This window comes from Protopterus annectens, chromosome 6.part0 (genome assembly GCF_019279795.1).
Source record: "Protopterus annectens isolate FY-2018-M chromosome 6.part0, PAN1.0, whole genome shotgun sequence".
Lineage (NCBI taxonomy): Eukaryota > Metazoa > Chordata > Ceratodontiformes > Protopteridae > Protopterus > Protopterus annectens.
In genome coordinates this window covers 85750046-85770507 of record NC_056737.1, presented here as the reverse complement: position 1 = coordinate 85770507, position 20462 = coordinate 85750046, and the positions used below count along the sequence as shown (strand labels likewise).

Genomic DNA, 20462 nt, shown 5'->3' with positions numbered 1-20462 from the left:
GGCAAAGACCCTGAGGCACTAGGAGAAACCCCCACTGAAGCAAAACTTGGCCTGCCCCTCAAAGCCTTGGAAACAGAAGGGGAGGCTCTAACCACCTTAGGAAGAGAAGGAAGAACAGCCACCTGAGAAGCCCCTCAGCCTGGCCTACTTCCTGAGAGGATACATCCTGTAACAGTAAAGTCTCTTCCTGAGACTCCAAAGAAACACCTGGCAAAACCTCCGGCTCCACTGAGCCCTCTAAAGAACCGGCGTCTGGGACTGCCGGTTCTTCCACTCTAAACTTTGCTGCTTTGTCCTTGCGTTTTAGCGAAGCCGCGTCGGAGCATCCGACGGCATTTTATAGTAGCGCTTCCCAAACACTAACCTGGCACAGTCTAACCTTCTCTTAATAGTGCGTTTGTTAAATCTAGCACAAGAGCGGCATCAACAACGTCGTGCTCAGGCCTAAACAAGGTATACACAAAGTATGGTAATCCCTATGCGGTATCTGTTTCCCACAAGAAATACAGTTATTCACTTTTTCTGACATCCGGTTAAATACTGAGGCAAGAAAAACCAAAATATTCCCAACGGGTACTGCCAACTTTGATTCGGTCTGAAACTCTGGCTTCAGAAACTTTCAAACGCCAACCTGCACTCGCAAAATTGCTTCTGCATCGGACCATGCAAAAGACTGAGGATATGACGTCGGTCGTGCGCATTAGTACCCTGACGTACTGACGTCAGTCTAATGCGCCGTGACCGACGTCAGCGATATACTTTGGTATTCGGGCCGACTGGACAGCGGACTACCCAATAGTTAGGACTGCAGCAATGTGGAATGAAGAACATCTGCCACATCGTGGTACCGGCTTAGTCAAAGGAAGACCCCAAGTGCTTAAAATGTAAATTTAGAGAACTGTGTAACCTCAAATGAATATTACAATGGAAAGTCACTTACTTCACACAAGAGATCAAAAACCTGAGGAAACTTTTGCAGCATATACAACTGACTTGAAAAATAAAGCTAAAACGTGCAGATTTGGTGATTTAAGGGATGAGGTAATAAAAGAAAGACTGGTGTGTGGTATTAAAGATAATGCTGTGAGAAAGAGTTTGCTTCATGACAGTGATTTCACTTTGAATAAGACCACCGAGATTTGTCAGATATATGACCTTACAGAAAAGCACCAAATATGCTTACAAATAAGAAATGCATGCTTCCAGTATCTTCTTGTACTCATGTTGATAGTATGCAGCATATTGTTATAAAAGAACAGGCCCAAGCACATGGTAGCTACGGAGAGACATGCAACAGTCCTGGAAACCCCATAGCTTTCTAGCAAATTCCAGAGTCGCACAGTCTCAGTGAAGCACAAGGGTGAGTCAGCAAACAGGCATAACAGTGAGGATACATGCTCACCTAGTCAACTGTCGTAACTGTGGTAGCAATCATGTGTCTAAAAGAGAAAAGTACTTAGCTTTTGGTCAGCAATGCCACAGATATAAAAAGTGGAATCATTTCCAAAGATTTTGCAAATCAAAAGAGGCTCATTCTTTTATTAAAAGAGAACACTCAGAGACAAATAGTTCAATTAAGCTGCAACCCTGCTTTTATGTTGATGGTGTGTCCGTGCTTAATGAAACAGTCAATGCAGTAGATTTATGGGCGAAGAATGAAGTATTTTGTACTGTTCGGATAAATGGGAGACCCACAGAGCTCAAAATTGATACAAGTTCAAAGTACAATGTTATGTCAGCAGAAACATTTGCTGGAGTATGTGCTGGTGAGTAGCTTGATTTGGCAAAGTGTTTGAAGCTTCTTGCTTATGGTTGTGGAGGAATTCAAAATGAAGGTCCAGTAGTACATTTATGTTACACTGCTGGGAACAGCTATGACTTTCAATTTTATGTAGTCAAAAGGCACGTACAGTCATTATTAGGCCTCAGAGACAGTTTGAAAATGGGACTACTATAATTTAATAAGGAAGTCCATCATGTTAGCTTAAAAGACCAGTGTTCTAATTTTGCCCAGTCTATTTTCTCTACCTATGCTGATCTTTTCGAAAACAAACTAGGCAAGCTTCCACTTGTGTACTCCATGAAGTTAGACCCTGAGGTCAGCCCAGTTGTCAGGCCAGCCCAGAAAGTTCCAGTACCTATGCAGAACACAATCAAAGCCGAGCTAGATAAAATGGTGCAGCAAGGTTTGATTTGTCCATCTGATGAACATACTAAATGGGTATCCTCCATGGTGGTAGTGCATAAGAAAAGCTCAGATGATATCAAAATATGTACTGATCCACGAGATTTGAACAAAGCACTGAAAAGACCTCATCATCCAATGCGTACAGTTGAAGAAGTTGCTGCTCTCATGCCAAATGCCACTGTTTTTCTGTCTTAGATGCAAAAAAAGTTCATTTTTGAAAATTTTATTTGATTGAAAATCCTCATCGCTAACCACTTTCAGTGCTCCTTTTGGCAGGTACAGATTTTTGAGAATGCCATTTGGCATAAATTCTGCTAGGGAAGTCTTCCAACGTGCAATGGAGCACATTTTTTCTGGGTATACATGTGCTATTATAGTAGGTGATATTCTAGTAGGAGGTAATGATGAAGCTTAGCATGACAGAAACCGTAAGAAAGTTCTGCAAAGAGCACGTGAAGTGAATCTTAAGCTGAATCCTCAGAAGTGCAAATTCAGACTACGAGAAGTTACTTATTTCAGTCATTTATTTACCAATTCAGGCATATGACCAGATCCTTCAAAGCAAACTGCTATTTTTGAGATGCCAGCTCAAGACAACGTTCAAGCCTTACAATGTTTTCTTGCTATGGTTAACTATCTAGACAAGTTCATTGCAGACTTGAGCCAACTTTCAGCACCGAGAGGGAGTTGACACTCAAAGATGTATCCTGGTCATGGTTAGAGCAACACTAGAGAGCATTTGATGTCCTGAAACATAGAATTGCTACTCCACCAACTCTCAGATACTATGATGTTCACAAACTAGTTACTCTTTCTTGTGATGCTTCAAAATTTGGTCTTGGTACAGTCATTCTTCAAGAAGGTAGACCAGTAGCTTATCCATCCAGAACTCTAACACAAACTGAAATGCAGTATGCACAGATTGAGAAAGAACTCTTGGCAATTGTGTTTGCATGTTCAAAGTTCCATGATTATTTTTATGGTAAACAAATCAAGATCAAAACAGATCACCAACCTCTAGTCACTATTTTGAGAAATCCTATGTATACAGCTCCTGCCAGATAGCAACGCATGATGTTGAGATTGCAAAAAAAGAAGTTATGTCTTACCATAATGTTCTATCTGTGTTGTTCATATTCTTTCATTCATCACTGATGAGCCCTCAGAACCGAGTTGGGCTTTTTACCAAGCCCACACCAGCCAAAAAACTCTCAAACTAAGTCTCTACCCAGAATCCCCTTCTCCCTGTTACCTCAGATTGAATTTGCTAGAGAAAAGGAAGTAAAGCCAAGGCCACTTCTGCGCAACTATCCTAGAGCACCACTTAAACCCAAAGCATCCCCCAGGAGCCTTTGGAGGGGGAAGGAGAGTGGGAAGTGATGACTGAAAGAAGATGAACAACACAGATGGAACATTATGGTAAGACATAACTTCTGTATCTGATGTTGTTAGTCTTCTTTCCATTCATCACTGATGGGACAGAATCCCAAGCTACCTTGAGGTCCATGGGCGGCCCTTATGGAAGAACATTCCTGAGAACTATTGAGCCGAAGGCAGCTCTCCCTCTGGAAACCAAGTCCGATTTGTAATAATTGATAAAGGTATGAGACTTAGCCCAAGTGAGAGAATAGAGGAAATGTATGCAGTCCCTTAGCCATTTTGATAAAGTAACCTTGGAAACAGCATCTCCCATTTTGGGCCCAGAACAGGAGATGAAAAGTTGTTCAGATTTATGGATAGGTTTGGTCCTGTCTAGATAAAATCTCAATTGTCTATGTATGTCTAAAGAGTGAAGGCAGTACTCTTCTCTATTAGCAAAATTTGGAAAGAACACTGGTAGGTCAATGGTCTGGTTTATGGAAAATTCAGAAACAACTTTGGGGAGAAAGGATGGATTTGTCCAAAGTGATACTATGTCTTTATGAAAGACCAGATAGGGCCTCTTGATACACAATGCCTGCAGCTCCGAGACTTTTCTGGAAGATGTGATGGCTACCAAGAACAAGGATTTCCAAGACAAAAACATTAGGTCACACTGCGCAGCAGGTTCAAATGTTTTCCGAGTCAAAGACTGAAGGACTAGAGTGAGGTTCCACGGGCTGTCTGACAGGGCGTTTGATATGACAAGTCCCCTTGAGAAAAGCCCTTGGGAGTGGTAATCAGATCTTGTAGAGGGTCCAGAATCCATGGCGAGTATACTAGGTGAGGCCGAAGGAAGGGGAACCAAACTTGTTGAGGCCAAAATGGGACTATGAGGATCACTCTGCATCTCAACCGAAGAGCTTTCTTTAGAAATTTTGGGATCAGAGGGATGGGAGGATAAGCTTAAAGAAGCCCCGTTGGCCAATCATGGGTCAGAGCGTCCCTCGGTGACTCCCCTTTTGGGGGAAGTAGGGCACTTGGTGTTTGATGGGGAGGCGAAAAGATCGCAGTAGGTCTGGCCCCAGTGGCTGAAGACTGCTAACGCCACCTCGGGGTTGAGGGACCACTCATGAGGAATGAGGATGCATCTGCTCAGCTTGTCCACAATCACATTGGAGCTCCCTGGGATATGCGTTGCTATTAGAAAGTTGTTAGAAGCTATTGCCCACTGCCAAATTCTCATGGCTTCTCGACATAGGGGATAGGACTTGGTTCCTCCTTGCTTGCTGAAATACCAGACCACTGACATATTGTCTGATTGAACTGCAATTGTCCCGGAAGGGCGAGCCGAAAGGTGGCCTGCAATGCTAACAGCACAGCTCTTAGTTCCAGAATATTGATATGCAGGTCGGCCTTTGAGGTGGACCGTGTGCCTTGGGCAGTCTTTCCCTGGAAATGGTCCCCCCACCTGATCAGGGAAGCATCTGTTGTCACAATGGCTGTGGGCTGAGGAGACTGAAATGGATGACTCCAAAGTTCTACGTCTGGCCTCATGCACCAAAACAGGTCCTGTTTGCAGGAGTTGGTTAGTCGAATATGGTAATTGAGGGGGGTGATCGTTTGGGAAGCACTGACACAGAAGGAGCCATTGCAGAATCCGCATGTGTAGCTTTGCCAGAGGCACCATTGGGATTGACACTACCATAGAACCTAGGGCCTGAAGAACTTCCCTTGCAGAAGCTGTTGTTTGTGAGAGTATCACCCAGAGCTGAAGCCTCAATCCATGGAGTCTGTGAATTGGGAGTGATACCAGACAAGACTGAGTACTGAACACTGCTCCAATGAACTCTATTTGTTCTGTAGGGACAAGGTTTGATTTCTCCTAATGTATCGTTATTCCCAACAATTTTGCCAGAGAGTATAATGTAGTGCAGTTACCAGAAGATGCTCGGTGGAAGCTGTAAGGAGCCAGTCTTCCATATATGGAAAAACCCGAAATTCTTTTAGTCTCAAGTGAGCTGTTACCACTGCCATGCATTTCATGAACACTCTGGGGGCTGTAGAGAGACTGAACGGCAGGGCATGGAATTGATAATGACTGGCTCCTAGCCAGAAGCGAAGCAGACTCCTGGAGCGTTCGTCCATCTTGATGAAATAATACGCATCCCGGAGATCCATAGAGCACATCCAAACGCCTTCTCTTAAAAAGGGGAGAATGGACTGAACCGTGACAATCCAGAATTTGATTTAGGTGACAGACTGGTTTAAAATGTGACATCCAAAATGTGTCTCCAGTACCCTGTCTTTTTTGGCACCAAAAAGAATCTCGAGCTGTTGGACATGCTCCACTTAAAGAAATCCCATTCCCTCAGAGCCACACTTTCCAGGGATCTAAACCTTGTTATCACAATGAACAAAACATGGTGGAGGGATAGGTTCCTGACCCAGAGACTCCCCATACTAGCCTAGTACCAACCTATGAACCTATGAGTAAAATCCAGATCCACGCTGGTCTGGTGGGACTGGTTGGATGACTCTTTTTTGAGACAGCTTTATAATCTCTGAAGCTGCTTTTTCCCTTTGACTGGGTGGAACATCAGGAAGTTTTCTTGGGAAATTTAGCTGACAAGAAAGGAGAATGGTGTAACCTCCTGTGATAATGCTCTGCACCCAATGATCGGTGGTGATGGATTGCCAGGTAGCTTGATGCAGAGAGAAACAACCCTTGACTGCTTCCAGAGGTAAGCAATCGAGCTGCTCCTCAGGAGTGCTGATCAGGCTGTCCAGAGAAGTAATCCCTGGAGCCCCGATTATGAGGACCCCCTCTGCCTCTATAGGGGTGTGTTTCAGAATTGTAACCACCTCTGCCTCTGGGAGTATCATCACCACATGCGGTACAGAAGGGACCCTGAGATTTCTTATGCCACATCTTTCCACTCCTCTGATTCCTGGAGAAGGTACGCTGACAGTTGGAAAACCGTAGGCCTACGGCAGGCAGGGTCTTTCCGTCCTGCTCACACCTCGCTAGTGTGTCTTTCACTTTGGAGCCAAAAAGGGCTAACGCTTCAATGGGAGCATTCAGAAAGGAAGACTTGAAGGGGTCCGCGAGGTCACAAATGCGCATCCAGGCATGAGGCCTCATAACAATGCCAGAACCCACTGCTCTAGCCACCCCTTCGGTTGCATGTGACAGCAACCTTATGGATGAGTTGCATATTGATTCCAGGGTTGCGAGCTTTGAGGCCACTTTGCCCCTGACCTCGTCAGACAACTGTTTTGCGAGCATCCCAGAGAGTTTGGAGATCAAGTCCCTATGGCACCTCATAAAATGTGCAGAATAATTCAGGGACCATATGGCAAAGGTCCCTGATGCAAAAACATGCTTCCCAAGTATGTTCACTACCCGGGACTCCCTGTTGGGTGGGTGGAAAGTGGGACTTTCCTCAGCCAAGTCCTTTTTCGGTGCCACTACCATAATACCATCAACTGGTAACCCTTTGGACCAATGCGGATTCTCCTCAGGAGGGGAAAGAATTTTGTCTAATCTCCCAGGGATTACCTCAATGGAATCACGGTTCTTCCAAGTGCACTGCACGATGACCTGGATGAGGTCATCAGCAGGCGGGGTCACCCAAGAGGTAGAAGGCCGGGCGCAAAAAGCCTGCAGGAACACAGACTCCTCGGACAAAGGGTTGTAGGGCTTCCAGTCACCTCTCTGCTTTAACATTTCCAGGATGTCTCCGAAGGAGACATCATCAGGAGGTGACTGTGGGGACCCGTCACCATCATTGTAATCCGTGTCTTCTGTTAAGGACTCCTCAGGTGAATCCATGCGTTTCCTCTTGCACATTATCTTTCGAGGGGGCTCCTCAGTGGGGGTCTCTGAAGAGAACTCGGAAGAGCGGGTACCCTGAACATGGGTGTTCTGTGCCTTCTCTGCCTGGTGTACTGTTCTGTGACAGCTGTAGCTAAAGGGGTGAAAACTGGGGTTTGACATCAAAGGAGTGCTGTCAGAAGCAAGAGCCCTCTCCATCACGTGGAAGGCAGGCTCGCCTGAAGAGGGATGGGAGCCCAGAACCGAGAAAGACAACCTCAGGACCAGGGTCACACCCTGCTCTGATGAACCCTCCCCCACAGATGGAGCCTCAAGCAGGATCTGCATGGATGCGGCTATTGGCACCGAGGAGAGAGGTGGCTCTGTTCCCCGGGCCGACATGCCTATCCCCCAATCCCCAGATTGAGGAAGGACCAATTCAGTGGGAACCGAAGACCAAAGGGACAAACTCGGATCCGGTGTGAGATGCACCATAGGCAGCGAGGTGATGGGTTCCAAGAAAGATGTCAGAGCAGAAGGCTTTTGAACTGAGGTGGTCAAAGGAGGAGTGTAAAATGGAGTCCGTGGATAAGGCAACCCAAGTCCTGCAGGTGGATAGGTCTTAGAAAGTGAGGGAATCTCCCTGGCTAACAACAGTTGGTCTAAAAGACACACCACTTCGTGTTCAGAAAGGCTCCTGGTGGATCTAGTGGATACTCTGGATGGGGAGTCAGGACGTTCAATGAAGGTGATATACGCTTGGCCCAGTTTTGAGACTGGAAGTAAAGGGGTTAAATACAGTGAGATCGGTACAAACGCTTGGTTTTGAAGTGGCACTCGGAGCTGAAATGGTCGGTTCCAAAATGGAAACTAATGACGTAGTCGAAGGTGTGCCCTGAGCTGAAGTGGCCACAGGTGCTGAAGTCAAAAGAGGCGTAGTAAAGTCTATGATCGGTGCTGGTGGCAGGACCTGTGCCAAAACGGGCACTGGTATCGATGGCCTTGAGATGGTGGTAGAGCCGAGGAGGCTGATTTATGCTCCGAAGATAACTTTGGGACCTTTGATTTACCAGGCTTGCTCTGATCACCCGATGGTGAATAAGGAACAGACTGGGATATCATTTTGTCCTTAGAAGGAGGGGTTGAGACCTGCATCTCAGAAATGGCCTCTGAGAAGGGAGACTTGAGTAATCCTTTCAGAATGAGTTTACTTTTGCACTCATTAAGAGTGCGTTGATTGAAACTCTGAAAAATGTCACATGGAGGTTGCACCGAAAGGTGGGACACTCCCAAGCAGTATACACAGTCATCATGCTTAATACCTGAAGTACCCTTCTTATCCGACATCTTGATAGAGAAAAAACACCACAGGCCAACTGTATAATCCAACTATAATCAAAGTCAACTCCATTCAAAAAAGTCACAAATATAACAATACACTGGTATGATTGAGAAAAGAAAGGAAACACCTAAATAAAAGACAGCTAATAGGTTAAACAATACCAACTATGGTACTGAAGAAATACCACAAGGGTAAGGGAGGAAGGCCGTACCAACAATGGTACTTGAAAGTGTACCAATGGTAACTATGGGTAGAGAGGAAAAACAAAGGTCAGACAGAAAAAAAGATAGTAAAAAAACTCATCATCATCTTTCGGCTTTTCCCGTTAGGGGTCGCCACAGCGGATCATCTCTTTCCATTTCTTCCTATGCACTGCATCTTGCTCTGTCACACCAACCGCTTGCATGTCCTCTCTCGCCACGTCCATAAACCTTATCTTAGGCCTTCCTCTTTTCCTCTTACCTGGCAGCTCCATCCTTAGCATCTTTTTCCCAATATACCCATCATCCCTCCTCAGCACACGTCTAAACCAACGCAATCTCGTCTCTCTTGCTTTGTCTCCAAACTGTCCAACACGAGCTGACCCTCTAATATACTGATTCCTAATCCTATCCATCCTAGTCACACCGAGTGCAAATCTTAACATCTTTAACTCTGCCACATCCAGCTCTGACTCCTGCCTTTTTGTCAATGCCACTGTCTCCAATCCATATAACATAGCTGGTCTCACTACACTCTTGTAGACTTTCCCTTTCACTCTTACTGGTACCCGTCGGTCACAAATCACTCCTGACACTCTTCTCCACCCATTCCACCCTGCCTATACTCTCTTCTTCACCTCTCTTCCACATTCACCATTACTCTGAACTGTTGATCCCAAGTACTTAAACTCGTCCGCCTTTACCAACTCTACTCCTTGCATCCTCACCATTCCTCTATCCTCCCTCTCATTCACACACATATATTCTGTCTTAGCCCTGCTGACCTTCATTCCTCTGCTCTCTAGAGCATATCTCCACCTCTCCAGAGTCTCCTCAACCTGATTCCTACTCTCACTACAGATCACAATGTCATCTGCAAACATCATAGTCCACGGGGCCTCCTGTTTGATCTCATCTGTCAACCTGTCCATCACTACTGCAAATAAGAAAGGACTCAGAGCTGATCCTTGATGTAATCCCACCTCCACCTTAAATGGATCTGTCACTCCCACTGCAGTCCTCACCACTGTCACACTACCCTCGTACATATCCTGTACCACTCTTACAGACTTCTCTGCCACTCCCGACTTCCTCATACAATACCACAACTCTTCTCTAGGTACCCTGTCATATGTTTTCTCCAAGTCTACAAAGACACAATGCAACTCCTTCTGACCTTCTCTGTATTTCTCAAATAACACTCTCATAGCAAAAAATGAATCGCTTAATAAAATATGAAGATATCAAAAATTTTTCACACAAATATCAAAAAAGTTTCACTTAGCTGAGAGCTCGGCTGAAATGCGGCTATACGGCAAACGAGATCTAGAGTAACAGGGAGAAGGGCATTCTGGGTACAGACTTAGCTCGAGAGTTTTTTGGCAGGCGCGAGCTTGGTAAAATGGCTGACTCAGTACTGAGGTCTTGAAACCGAACCCATCAGTGATGAATCAAAAGAAGACTAACATCAGATATATAATTTCAATCTTGTTTACACGAAAGGCAACTTCTTTATTTTGCTGATACATTAGCCAGATCACCCAGAAATACCACTGAACAGCATGAAAATGAGAAACTTGATTTCAAAGTCATGGAAGTGAGAAATTTTACTTCCAGACATCTTGATGAGCTTCAAAGTCATACAGCCACAGATCCAGTTCTTCAGAAGCTCAACCACTTTATCAACTGTGGACAGCCTTCAAAGCAATCTTGTTTACCAAAAGTGTAACCTTATATTCCTTATAGAGATGAGACTTGTCAGACAATGGTGGTATCATGAAAGGTCCAAAAGTGATTGTTCCAAAATCCTTGCAACAGGAGTATATTACCATCTTGTATCATGGCCACCAAGGAACTAATTCTACCAAAAGATGGGTAAGAGGACTAGTATTTTGGCCTTCTATGTCAAAGGATATCGAGAAAGTTTTCATCTTATTCTGTATGTAATAGTACTAAGCCACATCAACAGAAAGAACAACTTCAGCTAAACCAAATTTTTGAACTACCATGGTTGACAGTAGCTACAGACATTTTTGAATGGAATGGTCAGCATTACTTGGTGTTAGTAGACTCTTATTCAGCTTGGTTTGAGATTGACCTACTTCCTAATCTAGCATCCAGTACTATCATTACTAAGATGAAGCGTCATTTTGCAGTCCATGGTATTCTGCACAAAGTTATTTCGGACAATGGCACACAGTTCAAAAGATCTGCTGAAGAGTGAGACTTTACTCAAGTTACAAGTAGTCCTGAGTGCCTACAGTTAAATGGTTTGGCAGAAAATGCAGTGCAAAGTGCAAAACAATGAATTACTAGAGAAGTTGAAACGAGACAATAGTGATGTTTTCTTGAATCTCCTGAATCTCAGAAATGCTCCTCATGACAAACATCTTAGTTCACCTGCACAGAGACTTCTGTCGAGACCAACCAGAACCACACTACCAATTAGTAGTACATTATTGGTTTCATGTTTTAAGAACAACAGATTAGTGAAAGCCCATCTGTTACAAAAGCGCTTATCCCAAAAGTCATATTATGACAAGTCCAGCAAACTGCTCAATCCATTACAAGAAGAGGAGATAGTAAGGATGCAGATGTCCAAAGGTTTTGATCGGATTGGAGTTGTGAAGAGTGTATATCCAGAGCTGAGATCATACATTATGGAATCACAAGTAGTAGAATTTAGGTGGAATTGGAAACATTTGGTCCTAGTGTCCAAGCCTGTATTGCAGTATCACACCTGCGAGAGAGACTCTATATCTCAGAGTGAGATATCCAGCATTCCACTTCCGGAGGATGTTCCAGTAAATATCCTTGTTCCTCAGAAGAATCCTGAAACTCCTGAAGCAAGTTGTTCACCAATGACTGTCCCTGTTGCTAAACCAAGTTCTGACTGCTATATCACCAGATCAGGTCGCATTTCCCATGTTCCAGATACACGGCGACTTGGACATGGGCGTTCTGTTTATTTCATAGTGTCTGTACAATTACATGTTTCTTTTGAAATGTCATTATACTGCGGGCAATTCACTAAAGAGGGAGGATGTAGGTCTGTGTAGTCTGTCAGTTAACCAGTTTGTTTATATTTTGTATGGCTGAAATCCATTCAGATGTGTTTCTGTGTAATAAAGCATATAAACGAATTACCCCACCTGTTCGTCTTCAATTGTAAACCAAGACAATCGACAAAGGCCTTACAAATGTTACATTCAGAATCAAGGTGCTCTGGGCCTAAACAGTAAACACACATAGTATGTGTGTCGGGTAATGGAATTTTATGGCCACAGGCTGTACAGTTTTTAAATCCTGAAGATTTCTCAGACATTGCTTTTTTTAAGAAAGAAAAGATGATCAATAAGCAATTTTTTTTTTTAAATAAAGGATAAGAGGGGAAAAAATACCAACTATGGTAACTAAGCAAAAAAAAAAAAATACTTTAAAGTAAAATAAATGGAGGATAGTAGCAATGGTAATAAAGAAATATGCAAGTAAAGGAATATAATTTTAAGCAATAAAAGGAAAAATAAGAATATATGGGAGGGAGGACAGGACTAAAGAGATTGAAATATTTTAAAGGCTATAAAGTTATACAGGTAATAAAGCTTTAACTCACAAAGAGGTTGCTATGCTCAAGAGTATACAGTAACCACATCCATACACTAAGGCGGCAAATGTGATCTGAGGTATGTTAGGTGACTATAGCATTAAGGCTAAGGGAGGAGCTCTAGAGTTTTAGTGTTACATGAGCTGGAAGAAGTGGCCAAGTCAGATCCAAATCCAAAAGTTGAGGAATGAAAGAAAATGACAAAATTAGATCTTTTATTACTGCTTACTCAAGTTATATATTGTAGAAATCATGTGATTGGATAACATATTTAACCACAGTTTATTTTCTGATGAAGTCTCAAAGAGAGACAAATATGTTTAATCAAATAACGTTGTGTGGTTTTCATAACTTTGAATGCTTGGTGGTGTTGCTGTCAATGGTATTGCTTTTTTTTGGACACCAACAGAGTTCTGGGTTAACTGGTTATGTGTCAACTGATACTACAGGAGCAGAAGCATAAGAAATACATACCTCATCATCTGATAAGGCGTTATCAGATGAAAGGGGAAGTTTTTTTTTTTTTTTGCTGTGTATTTTTACTGGCAGATTCCTGACTCCCGATGACCATCAAGTTCCTTCAGCCCTACACAGTTGGCCCATTTGTTCCCCTGGTGGCGAATGTCTTACAGCCCATTCATTTCCTTCAGGGTTGAGCAGCAAGGCTGTAACCATCCGGGGTTTATCGCTATGTGCCATGAAGCTGGATCACAGTAGAAATTCTGACAGAACAAACAGTATCCAGATGAAGCTTGTTTGGTGTGGGAACACTTCCTGAGTACATATTTAAACCAAGAAATCTAGATTTGGAGTATCTGTACAACAGAAAAGTAAGAACTGTATTGTACTTAGTTTAGCTTGTTGCAAGTAAATTATTTGACTTGTAAGTGAATATTTTCTTTATATTAATATGCTTTTTTAAAAGCTAATAGGCCTCTCTGGATCAAAAACAGCTTCACTGAGAGTGAGGTTCCAGGTTTAGGGGACTAGCCAAAACTTTTATTTTTACTGATCTCCTTACTAATTGGATTACTGTTGCTTTCTTAATGCTATAAATCACTGTTACTGGAATTTACTGTAGCCACTGAAGGTTGTTTGGTCTGGGAGCACTTCCTGCTGCCACTAGCTAGAAACTCTAGACTCCCCATTTTGATTGATAGCCCATTCCCATACTGATTACATCAGCCTCTTACATCACCTAACTCCACTCTGGGCCCCCCAAGGCACCACCCCTTCTCTCACATTATTGGTTAACTGCCCTTCCACCTGATCTCTCCCAGTTTCCAGTTCTTTATCTAGACAGGCATAGAGCTATCTAGCCCTCTTTTGCACTAACTTTACCACCTGGAACCTGGAGAGAGGAAGAATTTGAACAGAAGAGCACTCAGTAACTCCTACACTCAGCAAGAAGCTTGACAGTGAAAAGCCCAGACTGGACTACCATGAAACCATGCTCTGGGACCAAAAGCATTCTATCTCTCACTGCAGCTACCCCACTGCAACCAGGTATAGATACAGTAGCCACTAGGCCTGTATTTAACATTTCTATAATTTGCAGTACAATGAAAATTGTTGTACCAGGGCACCACTCCACAATGCTATATTCTTTACACCACAGATCTGAGATTCTTATGGTTATTAAAAGTTTTTGTATACTCTGCCGTTCAACATTTGGTGGATTTTTATTCCATGGGTACAGAAAGCCTACACCAAAGGTTCTGAGGTCTCAAACTTTATTTACCATTTTCCTCCTACTTGTGCACATTCATGAGCTCTGTAAAAAATGAGCACCATGGACTTGTTTTCCAATGTATGCTATTTCTCTGTCTGTATGTATTCTTCAAAAATGGGAATCACCTATTGTAGCTTTAAGTGAGTACCTCCCCTGCATATATAAAAAGGTCAGTTTTCATTGAAAACTGGTCACAATAGTCATGTATATGAGCCTCTTATAAGCAGGGGCTGTAGACTTGTTTTGCTATACAAGAGAATAGCCATTTATATTGTATGCCAGGATATAATGAACCCCATAAAAGTGGGCAAAACCTCTCATATTACATGTGATAGGCTGGAAAAAGTTCTGTAATAAAGCTTTCATATTTGGATCCAAGGAATATGAGCCCCACTGATGCAGAAACAGCCTCCCATTTTACATGTGTTACAAAACAGACTAATAAAGTCTGGTGATAGCCATGTAAAAGTAGGCATTTTCAATGATCAAAGTGTAAATATTTGAACATTCCACTTGTGCTGTGCTGACGAGATCATTAGAAGGCCAAAACATGCATGTCCACAGCTAGTGGGGTTTGGCTTTATTGGCCTGAATTTGTCCATAACTTACTTAAAAGAAAAAGTCATGGACATTCAGGACTGGCATATAGCAGAAACACCTGATGTCTTTTTGGGGTCATTTGCACATATCCCATGTTGCCTCTAATGCCAGAGATTTCAAGATATCACACAGGATGGACCTGATGAAGTTCAGGTGAAAGTGTTTTCTTAAATATCGTTCTACAGTTGTAGCTCATAGAGTACTGTCATCTTTTGTTTGTTAGAAGGTAAAAATAAGAATAAAACCTTTTAACTAAGAATGAAGCTCCACAGGCTGATGGGCTGGTAAACCCTCTTGGGTCTTTCAGGAATATGCAAATAAAGGATTAACCTCTAAGCTTTGGAACTGGCTCCTTGGTTTTTCCATTTCCCAGATTTTCTACCAATCAGCTCCCATTGATCCTCCCACCATTGTCTGTAACTGTCTTTAAATGATTGAGCTGTTGAATGTAATGTGTTAGAACAAGAACAGGCATTCATTTACCTAATTAACTGAATAAACTACTGGAAACTACAACAAGGTGTATTTTTCCTCCCACAGGAAGGGTATCAGAGACAGAGACTCCTAGATCTGCTAACTAAAGTGATTTCATCTGGACTAATCCTTCATACTCTGTTTTGTGTTAGTACTGTCACACTTTGGGTCACAGGTGGGATACCATACTTCACTTGAACCCTTTGATTACCTCTGATTTCTCAGCATTAGAGGACACAGTTAATAAACCCGTTTGCTCTTCCAAGAATGGTCTGCAACTGTCCTGTCTAGGCTTTCAAATATTGTCTAAAACATTATCCTCCCCCATACAGCCTTTTTTTAGGCAATGACAAACCTTCCAACACTGCAAAATCTACCAAAGTGACTCTAAAGGTGTTACCGCTCAGTGCCAGGAGTAGCCCCACCCCCTCCAAGCTCTACTCGCCTTGGAGAATGGTGACACTGTGCAGTTACCATGATATATTTAAAGCTGCAGAGAGAACCCTGGCAGAGCAAGGCTTCAGTGCCTACATTTAGATCAGCAATTCCACAGACAAGGACTAAAGGTGGAGGTGTCTTGATCTTCATCAACAAGTATATCTCTATGTTGTTTAAACAGGATGAAACACTGACGTTCCTACACATCCAGATTACCATAGACAAAGTCCCTTACCATATCCTAGCAAGGCTATAGGGCACCCTCTAGGTCCCATGAAAACCCTAGCTTATATTTAGAGACACTCTCCATTCAACTTAATACCACAGTCATGGGGGATTTTAATTAGCTCTCTATAAACTGGGAACCCTACATGACTCCAAATTTGCAGCCACAGAGATTGTTAGACTTTGTAAACACAAACACCAAGGACCAACTAGTGCATATAGATATTAGTGGTACAAACATGATGGACCTAGTACTCGCAAATATGAGAGAACACTGTGCCTTCTCTGATAAGGTCAGACCATAAAGCAGTCTCCTTCATATTAAGTGTAACCCCAGCAAACTCTATAACAGTCAGAAACTATTCCAAGGCAAATAACCGTTTATTAAGTGATAACCTGTCAACATTTCAAGTCCTTCAAAACTCAGATAACAGAGCAACCTATGTGGAATTAGTAACAGAAGCTCTGTACAACTCATGTCAATGACTGCATGGAGGCTGTTGTGCCTACTAGAAATAAGCCCAAAACTAATTAAAAAAAAAAAAAAAACCCTGGTGGAATCCAAAATTAAACAGATTGTACAACAACAGAAAAAAGTCATAGCTAAAATTAGGAAGTGTATCATCAAAAAAAAAATGTAAACTCTCTCATCAAACTGATTAGACAAGTAAGTAGTCTAATTACATCAAAGCAAATGTTGAGGTAAAGATATTGTACTACACCAAGGAAAGTCCTTCTTTAGCTATGTCCGAAACTTCAAATGCAGCACACAACAGTGTGCCATACTACTGGTAAATGGATCCATGTTCATGGAACCAGCAGATACAGCAAATCTTCTGTCTGACAAATTTAGCTCCAGCTTTACCCCCTCTCACCCCCAGCCGAACCCCAAGAAATACCATCTGAAATAACCCTTCCAAATATCAGTAGGGATCAGATCTTAGTTGTGCTCTCTAAGGCCAAGAATACAACTTCAATAGACCCTGATAAGATCACAGGATGCCTCTTAAATAGCCTGAAATATGACTGGTCAGGGCCATAGAGTACTATTCAACCATCTCCTTTGCACAGGCTTCATGCCATGCTAACGAAGGACTGCAATGTTCATCCCGCTACAGAAATGCAGGCCATCAAACAGATCCTGGGATCTACAGACATATTAGTCTGTCTATGCTGATATGCAAAGTCTTGGAAAGAATTATCAAGGAAATAATTAACAATGACATAGCCACTGGACCATAGCTCTCAACCTCTTAGAACAGGAAATTGAGACAAAGCAGTAAATAATGGGGGACAAAGGTCCAAAAATAGGAACAATTTTTAAATATTCTCTTACAGAATAGCAAGTTTTGCATCAGCATGAATTTTCTGCAGGGTATGAACTATGAAATTCAAACTCAAAATTTTCTGACTCTCAATGATTTGCAAATAATTTGCCAGAAAATCAAAAATAAAGGATCAGACTAATGTTGTACTAAAAATATGAGGCAAAAATCTGAACATTCTGCGAAAAACTGAATATTTGAGAGGTATGCACTGGATATGACCCAGTTTGGTTTCATCAAAAGCAGGTTGTGCCTAATGAACCTGGTAGACTTCCATGAGAAGGTCACCGTGGTAATGGACAAGGGCAAAATGGTGCATACTGCCTATCTTGTCCTAGCTAAGGCATTTGATACAATATCCCACTTGGGCATTGTAAACAAACTTTAACAGAATTAGGCATAAACCACTATGTAACTCACAGGATAGCCAGATGGCTCACAGACTCTGTTCAAGAAGTTATAACTGGAGAGGTCAGCTTCACAAAGAGGACAGTTAATGGAGTTCTCCCAGGGCACTATGTTGGGTTTGCTCCTCTTTGGCATCTATTTTTCAGAATTCAAGCCTGATGAGGACTGCAAGCTAGGAGCAATCATAGAGACCCCTCAAGATACTAACACCTTATAGGAAAAGTCTAACACAGACAAATGGTGCCAAAGCCATGACTTAAAATTCACTGCCAAGAAATGCATAATAATACCTCCTGAGAAGATGGCTATGAGGTCAGGAATTTGACAATTCATGCAGATAGTAACGTGGCTTTCAAACATATATAGCTAAAGTAATAAGAAAATCATTCTGTATCACTCAACTTTTCAGTAAGGGCATGACATCTAGGTCCAGGGAAGTCATCATGCCATTGTACTCGGCCCTCATCAGACCTATCATTGAGTTTAACACCCTCTTCGATATGTACATGACCATGCACATGCAACAACTGGAACATCCACAAGGTTTCCTCACAAAAAGAATACAGGGTCTAAACACAATGTCCTACACAGATCACCTCAAAGCCCTCTCTCTATACTCTGTAATTTTATGCCTAGCATAAGACATACTTGGATCTTGCTCTGATGGCTCTTTTGCATATCCGCAAACGGAACAGCACCAGAATTACTAGAACTCATGATTTAAACTTTGCTTGTGACATAAACAAGTCATGCTGGAGGGAAAGGTATGTATTTCAGGGAAGCCCCATTCTCTGAAGTAGGCTTCTCATCCATGTGAAGCACATCTGCTTCCTAACCCTAATCAAGTGCAACCTGGACCAGTGGATAGGAAATTGGAAATTCACCAGTGGTCTGACACCTCTGTCTCTGATGAACAGACACAATCATTAAATCATGCCTTAACATACACCTTAAAAAAAACTCTGGGGCACTATAACTTGTGAGAAAAATTTGGATTGCATGACTAGACTTATAAAGGCCCCAGTGGTTGTTAGCCTAATATACACCTATTAACCAGTGATTAGAAATCCAAATATCATGGTGCAAGAGTCATCCTCAAAGAAATTCAATACAAATTTGATTTTTGTTTCATTATTTCACCTGTCAGTAAATCTAAAAAGAACACAAATAAAGCATTGCTTTTTACAAGACTTAAGTTTTGCTGCTGGTGTCACTCTCTTCATACTCAGCTAGCCAAAGTGAAAGAAAATGAAGTACTGAAATAATATAGTTACCTGCTGCCATGCTTGACTCTGATCCAGAAGCTGTTGAAACTGTTGGTTCCCCTGCCAGAATTTCTGCACGGCATACTGAAACTGGCAACTTTCAGCTGTTGGTTGGTACTTCTGTTGTGGTGCTACACCAGTAACACAGCTGTAGGCATTATCTGTTTCTCTTTCCCAAGCTAAGTGACTGCGTTCCAAACTTCTGTGAACAGAAGAAAATGTCTAGGAAAATACACATCCCATCAAGAACTAATTATAAACACTATCAGCAATAAAGATGGTGAAATGATTGTGGTGCTGGGGTAGCTAGTAGAGCACAACCAGTTCTCAGAATAAAATTAAAATATTTAAAAATATATTTCTTTTTAAAAACATATATCCTGTAAAGATATCAGTATAAAAACCTACAGTGGAAAAGATGGATAATGGCCTAACAATGACTCAGGTGATCCTAGTTCAGTTAGTGGCTTGCACACTTCACGGTACAGGCAGGAAGGTTGGGCATGCCTTTCCTTTAGGACAGGGTGTATGTGATGGATGGGTTGCTGCTTTCCTGGCTGCTGGGCTAAGGGAGACAGTTGGGCTAGTGCATTTGGCAAGGCTTGGATGGAAGGATCACTGTCATAGGAATATATGTGGGGAAATCCCAGAAGCCATGCTTCATGACAGGCATAGGCTAGTGCAAGGCTACCCAAGAAAAAAAGTACCTCTTAAGTTTTCATAGGTGTATACTATGCTAACAACCACTAGGGTCCTTAGATGCCTAGCCGTGCAAACAAAATGGGGCCCACAAATTTGATTTATACATGTGGTGATTTACTGACTGCCTCTGTTCAGAAACATAGGAGCCAGACCAAGGATGAATTTCCGATTACCCTTCCAGTGGTCCAAACTGCATTAAAAAGGGATAGGGAGGAACTCTGCTTCACATGAATGGAGAGCCTGTTGTAGAGGATGGGAATTCTCTGAGAAACATACCTCTCTCTCTCTCCAACATATTTTATGTCACAAGCAAAAGTTAGATCTTTTCATTTAGTACTTCTGATGCTGTTTGGGCGGCCGTGGTGGTGCAGTGGTTAGCATTGCACCTCACAGCAAGAGGTTCTCTGGTTTGATCCTTGGCTGGGGTGCCTTCTGTGCGGAGTCTGCATGTCCTCCCTATGGTAGCATGGGTTTCCTCCGGGTGCTCCGGTTTCCTTTCACATCCCAAAGACATGCTGTAGGTGGATTGGACATTCTAAACTGTCCCTAGGCGTGAGTGTGTGCGTGTGTGTGCCTTCTGTGGAAGGTTGGGTGCCGGGCTGGCAACTAGACACCGTAAAACTCCACTGCCAATCATGAGTGGACAGGTGATCTGCTGTGCCGACCCCTAACCGGGAAAAGCCAAAAGAAGAAGAAGTTGTTTTGTGGATGTGCAAAAGAATCATCAAACAGGGTCCAGATATGCCCTGTATGCCAGGCAAAGCTCACCTCTCAGAAATCTGT

General features: G+C 42.6%; 1 protein-coding gene across 1 annotated transcript in view; it reads right to left on the bottom strand.

Annotated features, from left to right (window-relative positions):
• Positions 1-20462, bottom strand: part of TTLL5 (tubulin tyrosine ligase like 5) — a gene marked incomplete in the record, with an annotated part of 5893562 nt that overhangs the window by 429319 nt on the left and 5443781 nt on the right. Inside the window, 1 exon segment of the mRNA XM_044073865.1 lies at positions 18987-19179. Coding sequence (XP_043929800.1) covers positions 18987-19179 — 193 coding nt within the window.